General features: G+C 45.6%; 1 protein-coding gene across 1 annotated transcript; it reads left to right on the top strand.

The window, feature by feature from the left end:
• The first annotated feature begins 790 nt into the window (after positions 1-790).
• On the top strand, positions 791-6,653 carry SHISA2 (shisa family member 2). The gene is made up of 2 exons (XM_053563607.1): positions 791-1,407; positions 4,560-6,653. The coding sequence occupies exons 1-2, from the start codon at positions 1,074-1,076 to the stop codon at positions 5,111-5,113; spliced, it is 888 nt and encodes a 295-aa protein (XP_053419582.1). The 5' UTR covers positions 791-1,073; the 3' UTR covers positions 5,114-6,653.
• The last annotated feature ends 3,742 nt before the right edge of the window (positions 6,654-10,395 follow it).

Raw genomic sequence — 10,395 nt, 5'->3', positions numbered from 1 at the left:
GTGTCCCAAAGTGCGGGGCTGTCGGGCGTCTTGGGAGCCCGCGCAGCACGCATGCGCGCCGGGGGAGCCACGGCCCCTCATAAGAGCTCCGAGCAGCGCGACCGAGAGCCGACTCGGAGCTGGCCCGGCGCGGCGCTCCGCTGCTCCAGCAGACTGCGGGACTGAAACTTCTGTGGGAGGCTCTCCCGGGGGCACACCCCCAGCGGGCGCAACGGCGAAGCGGAGAGGCGGCCCGCGGTTGCCGGGCGCCCGTAAGACCACGCTGCAGCCGGGAGGCGGAGAAGGGGAGCCTGAGCGAGCCGCTTGCCTGGATCCTCGCCCAGCAGCAGCCGTGGCTGCCGCCAGCCGGGCAGGCTCCCGGGAGTACGGCTGGGGGCGTCCCCACCCTCGCCCGCGTCCGGGACGCTCCCAGGGTCGGAACCGCTCCCGCGGCGACGTGCGCCGGGAACCTTGGCCGTCGGCCCGGCCGACCGGAGCGTCGGGGCTGCAGCCCGAGGGCTGCCCGGCAGCGCGGCTGGAACCATGCGGACCGAGTTCGCGGCTGAGGAGGCTGAGCGCGGCCGGCCGCTGCACTTGCTGCCCAGAGCCCTGCGCGCGCTGCCTGCTTTCCTCGCCCCTTCTCGCCGCTGGAGAGAATAAAGTAGGCAAGACTCGCACCCACTGTCGCGTGGGACCCAGGGCTTAAACCCTGCCACGGAGACCTGCCCCTACGTCCTCAGCGCCGTGCCCAGCGGTCAGCTGGCTCAGGTAAGCGTCCCCTCCGGGATGCGCGAGGAGGGCTGTGCCGGGGGTGACGCTTCCTGGGGCTGCGGGAAGGCTGCCCTGGGGGCTCTCTGAGTCTGCACCCCGAAAATTCCGTGCACGACTGCCACTCTTAAGGCAAGCCCTATCGGGGACGAGGCCACCCGGCTGAAGAAGGGAATGGCTTAGGAGCCTCAAGCCCTGTAGAAGGGAGTTGCCGGAGCGGAAAGCATTTTCAGACAGCGAGGAGGCCCGGGGTCGCCGGGGCCGCAACTTTTGGAAGACTGCTCAGCGCCCTCTGGAGACACGCCGCCCGCGCCCAGGGTGGTGCCATGTGGGGCGGACGCCGTTCGTTCGCCGCCTCCTCCCGGAACCCGGCTTGGCTCCTGCAGCTGCTGCTGGCCGCGCTGCTGGCTCTGGGGGCGTGGGCCAGCGGCGAGTACTGCCACGGCTGGCTGGACGCGCAGGGCGTCTGGCGCATCGGCTTCCAGTGCCCCGAGCGCTTCGACGGCGGCGACGCCACCATCTGCTGTGGCAGCTGTGCGTTGCGCTACTGCTGCTCCAGCGCCGAGGCACGTCTGGACCAGGGCGGCTGCGATAACGACCGTCAGCAGGGCGCGGGCGAGCCTGGCCGAGCAGACCAAGATGGCCCTGACGGCTCAGCAGGTAGGGCGGCCTTGCGACCACAGGGAGGACCTGGGAGCTTGGAGAGGGGAAAGGAATTAGAAGCACTGACATTTTAGGAAAGGGCCTCAGACAAGGAGGCGGAGCCTGCGTTCTAGCCCATTTATTAATTTGTGCATGGGTTACCACCAATTCAACCTCCCTGGGTCTCAGTTTCTCCTGTCCGCTAAAGGTTGGGTTGGCGCGGGTTTTCCAAAGAAAATCACACATCTAAGGCAGGGTGGGCCACAAACATTCCCCACATGCAATCTCGCCAGGGTCCTCTGCCCCTCCAGTGTCTCTTATCTCCATTGGGGTTAATGTCTTGGGGGTACCCAAGGAGCGGGGGTATCCAAGAGGACCTGGGAGGGGTGCTTCCTTAAAGGTTACTGAGAAGGAAAACAGCTTCTCAGGGCTGTCCCATGGGTGATGCCCCGTACCATGCTGGGGGGGAGGGGGGAGGGAGTCAAACCCTCCCAGACTCGATTCGGGGCAGCACCTTTCCCCTGCCACAGCCAGGTCCTTACCATGGGAGGCTTAGTAGGTGTAATGTCCAAACTGTGCCCAACCTTGTTCTTTGTGGCTTTGATTTTTTTTTTCAATTATATATACTTTTTCAAATTGCCAAAGCTGAACATAAATCCATGAAAGAATTTGGTAGATTGCACTTCTGCCACACCTAAGAAACCTTTCCAGACTGCCTCCCTGGAGGGTCTGCAAATTGTGTGTGTGTGTGTGTGTGTGTGTATTTAGTTCTGGGATGGGTAGGGGTAGGAGGTAAGAAGTAAAATGCAAACATGTCCCAGAGGGGGCGTCTCCTTTTTCTGCAGCCCTGTTGTGTTGTGTTAACTAGAGGACTTTCACCAGCACCTTGCTGCCCAGAATTGAACTGCCTGGGCTTTGGCCTGGTGCATTTGCTGAGCTGCCTCCAGGGGCCTGGGGAGAGACAGCTCTTTTCAGCGCCTTTCCCTTTGCAGTGAAGCATTTTATTAGCATGCTACTCCTATTGTTCCACTGCCTTGAATCTGAAGAGAGGAGAACTGAGGATAATTCCAGAAGAGGTACCTTCTTAAAATGTAGGCTTAGCCCTGCAGAGTGTGTGGCCGCAGAATAAAGCCTTGAAAAATGAGCCAAAGTCTGAACTGCTACAATGCAGTGTCTGTTAAGTGGGGCTCATTAGTGGTCTTTTAAAAGGTTAGGATGGCTTTGGACAAATCAGTAGCCAGCAGACATCTCATGATGCTGTGCATAGTGACATGGTGCCTTCTTCATTCCACTTACGAACTTTTCCCCCTGAAACTCTATTCCTTTCAATTCTCTTCTGCAGTGCAGAAAGACAGCATGCCTAATTAGTCCTGGGGGCTTCTAGTAGTACTGCATTCTTTACCCCTGTGTGGTTATTTACACTTCTAATTAAAAATCCTGGAAAGAGAACAGTTATTTCTCCAGAAAACTCATTATATGGACTAATACTGATTTCAGCTATTTTCTGCTAAAATGTTTGGTACTTTTTTCTGTTTTTTTTTTTATTATTATTATTATTTTTTACCTCTTGGTAACAGATGTAGGGCTGGTGTCATAATTTAGAGAATTAAATATTTATGGCATGCATAGGAAAAAGTCCTGCATCCACTTCTCCGGTGAGCCATAATTAGCCGGAAGTGATGGTGTAATTAGAGCAGTGCTGCTGCTGGGAACCAACCCTGCTAAAAGATGCTGCATATAGAACTCACTCTCTTCAGCATTGAAACTCCAGGAAATCTTGCACTGTCAGCCTTTAGTTAAATACCTGTAAAGTATGTTTTACTAATAAGGCATTATTTCTCCATGATACCATGTGGTACTCTATTTTAAATCTGCTGCCTCCAGAAATGCCAGAATAGTCAGGAGGAGCATAATTAGAAAGCCTCCTGCTCTACTGGACAATCAAAGAGTATTCACAAATCTGACCTCAAATCCATGGAGCTCCTCCTAAAAACGCTGCTCTGCCCAAGTCTTCACTGGCACGGTGCTCTGCCATGACCTCCAGTAAGACCCAGTCTAGCCCTATCCTCATGTATTTTCCCAAAACATAGTCAGGGAGATGAGCCACAAATACACCAGAAAACACTAGGATCTTGGTAACCCAGGGAGGAATTCCACAGAAGTGGCTCAGAGGCATACAACCTGCCCCCTTTTCTCACCTGACTCCACCCCATCAGCCTGTGTGTTACATTTCTAAAGCCTTGTGCTGGCATTCCCATAGCTCTCAAAGATTTTTTTTAAAGAAAATAATTTAAAAATGGAGTTTGCTACTAGTTTAAGTGAAGTTTTTATTTTTTAGACTAAGTCCCCATGTTAAGTGTGGTGATCACTGCTTTGTACTCTGGAGACTTTCCCTGGGCCAACTTGCCTTCATGGCTCATGGTGGAGAACTCCTGCCAGAAGCAAATGTCTTGTTGCTCCTGACATTTTGTTTCCTTAAGTACATTGTTACACATGGGGTGGCTGTGTGTAACAGCCTTGAATGACCCCCTCCACCACTGCTACACAGACCCTTCTCCTCTCCACCCTTCAGTGCCCCACCCAAAGCTCCTTGCTTCTGCAGGGCAGATGTGTGTGGAGTTGTTTTCACCTTTCTTTGACCTTACTTTGCTTCTTTAAAATGGTAGTGGCTTAGAGTCTGATCTAAATTTTTTACTTACCTTCCTGGGGGAGGGGGGACTTGCTAAAAATTGGTAAAAATAAATTTTTAAGGAATATAAAAAGACTTTGAAATAATTTAAACTAATAGTTACTGTGCAAGTCCTACAACTACCTGGTAGGGCAGACCTAAGCTGGGGCATTCAGATACTATAGGAGGTCTAGAGCTGTACCAGTCTTAACATAAGAAACCCTTATTCTCACTCAATTGAGTAGTCTGACTCAATCAATAGTTCAGTTGATGAGTCAATTATAAATATTAACAGTTTTGCTTCTAGGGGTTGATCTGCCATGTCTGTAGGGCCTCCGCACCCTTCCTTGATAAAGGACCAGTGCATCTTGTGGGCTACTAATACGTGAACAAATTAGCCCAGCTGAGGTCCCTTGATGTTGGGCATTAGTGTTGATAATTCATTCATTCATTGCCACTGCCAAGCACTAGTAAATCAACGGGTCTTTGTCCTTTTCTTCAGTGCCCATCTACGTGCCATTCCTCATTGTTGGCTCTGTGTTTGTCGCCTTTATAATCCTGGGCTCCCTTGTGGCAGCCTGTTGCTGCCGATGTCTCCGGCCGAAGCAGGAGCCCCAGCAGAGCCGAGCCCCAGGAGGCAACCGCTTGATGGAGACCATACCCATGATCCCCAGTGCCAGCACTTCCCGGGGCTCATCCTCCCGCCAGTCCAGCACAGCAGCCAGCTCCAGCTCCAGTGCCAACTCTGGGGCCCGGGCACCCCCAACAAGGTCACAGACCAACTGTTGCTTGCCGGAGGGGACCATGAACAATGTGTATGTCAACATGCCCACAAATTTCTCCGTGCTGAACTGTCAGCAGGCGACACAGATTGTGCCACATCAGGGACAGTATCTGCATCCCCCATACGTGGGGTATACAGTGCAGCATGACTCTGTGCCCATGACCCCCATACCCCCTTTCATGGACAGCCTGCAGCCTGGGTATAGGCAGATTCAGTCCCCCTTCCCCCACACCAACAGCGATCAGAAGATGTACCCAGCAGTGACTGTGTAACTCAAAGTCACCAGACAGACTGAGAGGAACCCAGGGCTGCATTCCCAATGTGGAAGTCCACAGCTTTGGGATGGCTTCATTTACCCCCAGTGTGTGTAAAAACATCTCCCAATTAGCATTTCTGGATTTTTCATCCCAGTGTGTGGTTGATTGATGATGAGAAAACAGCCTCATCTGGAGATGTCTAGGCTGTTGCTGATGAGTCTATGATAAATGTTACGAGTCCTAAGTGCCCTTGAGGTGTGGTTGTCAAAAGAATTTTATAACTGGTAAATTAAACATTTTTATTATGTCATCGTTATTATTACTATCTTGATTTTTGACCATACAAGATCAAAATACCTGGGCTATTTTTTTAAATGAGCATCCAAGGTTGAAGGGAAGATGTAAATAATACAACTATTGTAAAAGGAAACTAGTTTGAATTCTATGAGATTAAGCATCAATCTGAGTATTTCACAGGCACATCTTAATTTCACTGTAAAATTGTGTGTGTGTATATATATATATATATTATATAGTCTATTTTTGTGCTTTTTGAGGTCTATTTTGTGCTTTTTAACCTTGTGTAGAGGTCTTATTACAAAGTGTTTTCTACGTTAAAAAAAGAGTGAAAGAAATTATATAGTGACCGAATGAAGACACTTCACAACTCTGGGATTATTTCAGTTGTGAAGTAGTGGGTGGCATAGTAATAAAACCATTCATCCCCTTCTTGATTGTATCTTAATTTTCTGACTTTACAGTGACATCTGATAATTGAATGTTTTTTATATTGAAATCATAAACTGTCATCTACTACTTTCTGAGCTACTTTTAATTTTGTCATGTGCTATGGTTTGGCATTTCGTTCTGTTTGGTTTTCAGATCCCTATGTCTGTATAATACTGAATGCAAGTAATTACTGGAGTTATAAATGAAGATCAGCATTTCTGCCTAAATCTGATAAAACCTTTTCTTGGTTTGCTTATAAAAATTCTAAGAAGTGCGTTATGAAGTATATAGCTCCTCAGCCATAATAGAAGACATGGGATGAAATTTAAACCACAGATAATTACTTTGCAAGTCATAAGGCTTTTTATACTCTTGTTATCAAAATGGTTTATTTTTCAGGCAACAGGGACTATTAAATGAAGATAAAAGATTTTCAAAGAAATATTGCCTTTCTTTCCCCCACAGTTCTTGTTTTCCTCTTTTTCAGGCCTCAACAAGCACTGTATTCATTGCCAATGTTTTGAATTATCAAATTCAAGTGAATTTATTTGTGTATTGTTTACTTATAAAAAGGATAACTTTAAATATGTGCAAGTAAATTTCCAACTGCTAGCAAAACCAAGATTTTGTAATTAAATAAATCATTGTATAGTATGGTCTTTTACACCTTTATATCTATAGATATTATCATCTTTCTATCCTTACCAATCTGTCTCATGACTGAATAATGTAAAATCGTTGTCAACAAATTGATATCAGCAAAGATAATTTTTTAATAACCAAAGGCAGAGGAAAATCATTTTTACTTATTAATAAAATATTTTGTGATGTGAGTTCCTAGAGTAATTGCTTTTTTTTTTCATTTTCATTGTACTTGGTAATTTTTTCAGATGATCCAGTAAACCTGTTAATACAATAGAATTGCTAAAAGTCATCAATATTGCTTTCATATCCAAAAGCCTACTTTTAAAAGTAATCAATACTTGATAAGATTACACGCATGCTCTATGAGTCAGTGAGTATTTTTTTACATATCCCAGGGGAAATGTTGACACCATAAGATGAGTACTTTCGGGATCATTATATTAGCAAGCTAATGGGCATTCCCTATCTTGTCTTTCATGGAAAATTCCTGCTAACAACAGGAAGCAAAATTCCTAGAACTGCGGAGTTGAAAGGGACCTCAAAGATCACCCAGTTTATGAGTTGGGAAACTTTTTTGGCAAATGGAGAGTATGCATTTTAGGTTTTGCAGGCTATGTGGCCTCTTGCAGCTATTCAGGTCAGCAGCACTATTGCTAAAGCAGCCATAGATAATACATGAACAAATAAGCAAGGTCATGTTCCAATAAAGCCTTATTTATAGGAACTGAAATTTGAATTTCATATAATTTACACATTGCAAAACATTCTTTTTTGTTGTTGTTGTTGCAGTTTGGCCGGGGCTGGGTTTGAACCCGCCACCTCAGCATATGAGGCCGGGGCCCCACTCACTGAGCCACAGGCGCCGCCCACAACATTCTTTTGATTTTTTTCCCCCAACCGTTTTAAAATGTAAAAACCTTTCTACCTTCCAGTGCTATAAAGTAGGCAATGAGCTGGATTTGGCCAGCAGACCGTAGTTTGCCAGTCTGCAAACTAATCCTCCCTTATTGGTCTCAGGAGTAGCCTCTGTGACCTTCTTGGTAGCCTTTTTTAAACAGAGGGTTGGAGAATGCTGCCTTTTCTTGTACGACATTGTCTGATTTTTCCTTCTTTTTTATGTAGTTAAATTCCATGATTAAAGCAAAAGTGCGCTTTAGTAAATGAGTGAGTTTTTCATTTTAGTGAATGCTACTTGGTCTTTCCAAAAATGTAACATCATTACAAGCAACCTCAGATTAGGTAAATGATGGAGAAACTAAGATGGCAAAGGAAAAAGTTCTACCATTCAGATTACGATTACCTTCTTGGCTGTCATAAAATGTAAAAATCAGAACCTATAAAGTATAATTTTCACCCAGGAGAAATATTCTAAATTTTGTCAACAAAAAAGGCGAGCATTTATAGATTGAAAAATTGTTTTCTGCTGCAAATTTTCTGCTGTATCTAAATTTCTAGTGTTTGTTTATAATAGTTTCAGGGAATTCTATATCCCCCCAGACCCCATCCCCCCATACACATCTAGACATGGAATTGGAGCTCAGGAAGTAACACTGGTTGGTGGACACGTGCGCTCCAGTAAGAGGGGAGAGCTTTGTGCCTTGATGAACCTGCCGAGTTCTCTGGGGAAGAAGAGTGACCAGCTTGTCCTGGTTTTAAAACTGAAAGTCTCAGGCAAACTCAGACTATCAGTCACCATCTTGGGGGACAGGAGAGAACATCGAACCCTTAGGTTGCAAGAAAGAAGGAACTAACCACTTCTGTGTCTATTGAAGAGTGTGGAAAGTATGAGTCTATCATTTCTGCTACAGCTGGAAAAGTTACAATTTAACAATAGCATTGATATCCAAAGAGGAGAGAATACCATTAAGATAATTATAAGTGAAATCATAAAAAAAATGACAAGACTCCCCAAGGACTGTGGGGACACACGAGGGGAGGGATGAGTGGATGTGCAGACAAGGTATTTATCAGATGCTACGATACTATGCTGTGCAGGAACGCATGACTCCTGTCTGTTCACAAATGCAATTTACTGTGACAGAACTGTTAGGCAACTGTTCTGAGGCCCTCTGAATGATTGCTCCGCCCTACATAAACTCCCTGCAATCGATTAAACTTAAAAAAGAGAGACAATTATGTTTAGATTTAGCATTTTTACATCCATTTCTGATTGTCATAAACTTGACTAACAGAATAATTCATTTGTTAAATGTACCTTGAGTTCAGACTTTCAAGATTGTGCAGTTTCATTTCACAAGTTCTTCAGCCCATGTTTTCTCCTCATTTTGTTATAAATGAGGATTCAAGTTCCCTTAGGAGGATTGCCTGAAGAAAGCAGGATGGTTAGAACAAAATTAGTGATGAAAGTCAGGTCATATGCTCATAAAAGCACTGAACACAGGAAAGAAAATTTGAATGATGCTAAAAGTTGACATTGTAAAGAGGTCAGAATGCTCCATTCTCTTCTCAGTGCGGCCCCTTACCTGGTAACAACACTGAAAATTATAGGCCTTCTTTCTCTAAGAGCTTTGTCTGTTTCTTGCAAATTCACAGTAGGTTTTTGCTAAGAGTGCAAGTCTCCATATGATACACATAGAGATTTGTTCAAGTGGGTCAGCAGTTGAAATTAATAAACAGCATGTTTGCTTTGTGTTGCCTGAGCTTAAATGCAGGAGGTGGTGTGTTTGCTTTTTAGCGGACTTCAGAACTGAGACTTTTTATTCACTCAGCCTGGTCTTCCTCCAGGCAGTCGGAATGGCATCATTAAAATAGACAGTGTCTGCCTTACCAGTGTCCAGGGAAGACTCAACTCCTGGAACATGCACGGGGGGAGCCATGGGGATCTGGGGAGATGGTGACAATGGGTAGGTAGAGGAGCGTCAAACTGACCCTGTCAGTCACTAGGAAGCATCCCAGGCCCCTGCCAGCCCTGCTGGACTTAATAAGTTACCCCTAAGCAAATGACATATCAGTAGTAAGGGCTCACTGAACTTTCTAGGATTTTGAAAATGAGGCCACTTCCCCATTTTGCTTATTCTTTTGCCTCTTAAGCAGGACAATGGAAGCCTCTGAGGAAGCTGCATAATCTTACAGTGGTGCTGATCTTGAGCAGAGAAATCCCCAGGCATGGAGTGGGTGGTGGCCTTAGCTTTAAACATGCCAGGATGTTGGCTGACTCTCTGGAGCTTGCCACAGAAGGGATGGGAAAACCTAGGTCTGGGAATGGGCCTGGCCACTAAAGAACATACCCGTTGTGCTCAATTTTAGAGCATGTTTTATGTGCAGAAATATTGCAAGACAAAAAGCATGCATATAAATGAGAACACCATTCCTATCATACAACCTCAATCCTCCTTTCCTTCTGCTTGATTAGATGGGATAGCCTTGACTACATGACTTTGTTCCCTTTCTCTGTCTCTCTCCTGGAAATCACCTTTTTTATTTTTTTGGCCAGGCTGGGTTTGAACCCACTAACTTCGGTATATGGAGTCAGCGCCCTACTCCTTTGAGTCACAGGCGCCGCCCAGAAATCACCTATTTTTATTCAGTCCATTCATTCAAAAATACTTAAGAAATTTCTTTACATGCTGAAAATATTTTTCTTAATTGAAAACAGAAATACTGTTGTGATTCAAATACCGTCCAGAGGTTGGATAAGTGAAAGATAATGAAGAATTGGAAATTTATTGCATGACCGGAGATGCGAGAAAACAGCAGCTTTGCTGTGGGTGCAGGCTCGCTCCTGCAATTATTAAAGGTAAACAAGAAATAGACTACATACCTTGGGATGGCATGTAGGAAAAAGCCATTTTTAACCCATTACAGACTTGCCTTGCACGGCTTATGTGGGACAGTTTAACTCACAGAAATTATTTACCTTTTTCCTGAAAATTACAGCAACATACTAGGTCAATGTGTTTCAG

Source organism: Nycticebus coucang, chromosome 15 (assembly GCF_027406575.1).
Source record: "Nycticebus coucang isolate mNycCou1 chromosome 15, mNycCou1.pri, whole genome shotgun sequence".
NCBI classification, from domain to species: Eukaryota; Metazoa; Chordata; class Mammalia; order Primates; family Lorisidae; genus Nycticebus; species Nycticebus coucang.
This window is presented reverse-complemented; position numbering and strand designations above follow the sequence as displayed.

Excerpts from the sequence above, each read along its gene's own strand:
- SHISA2 (XM_053563607.1), top strand. The coding sequence starts at position 1,074 with ATGTGGGGCGGACGCCGTTCGTTCGCCGCCTCCTCCCGGAACCCGGCT. Across the intron at positions 1,408-4,559 it reads TGGCCCTGACGGCTCAGCAG|TGCCCATCTACGTGCCATTC; the intron begins GTAGGGCGGCCT and ends CCTTTTCTTCAG.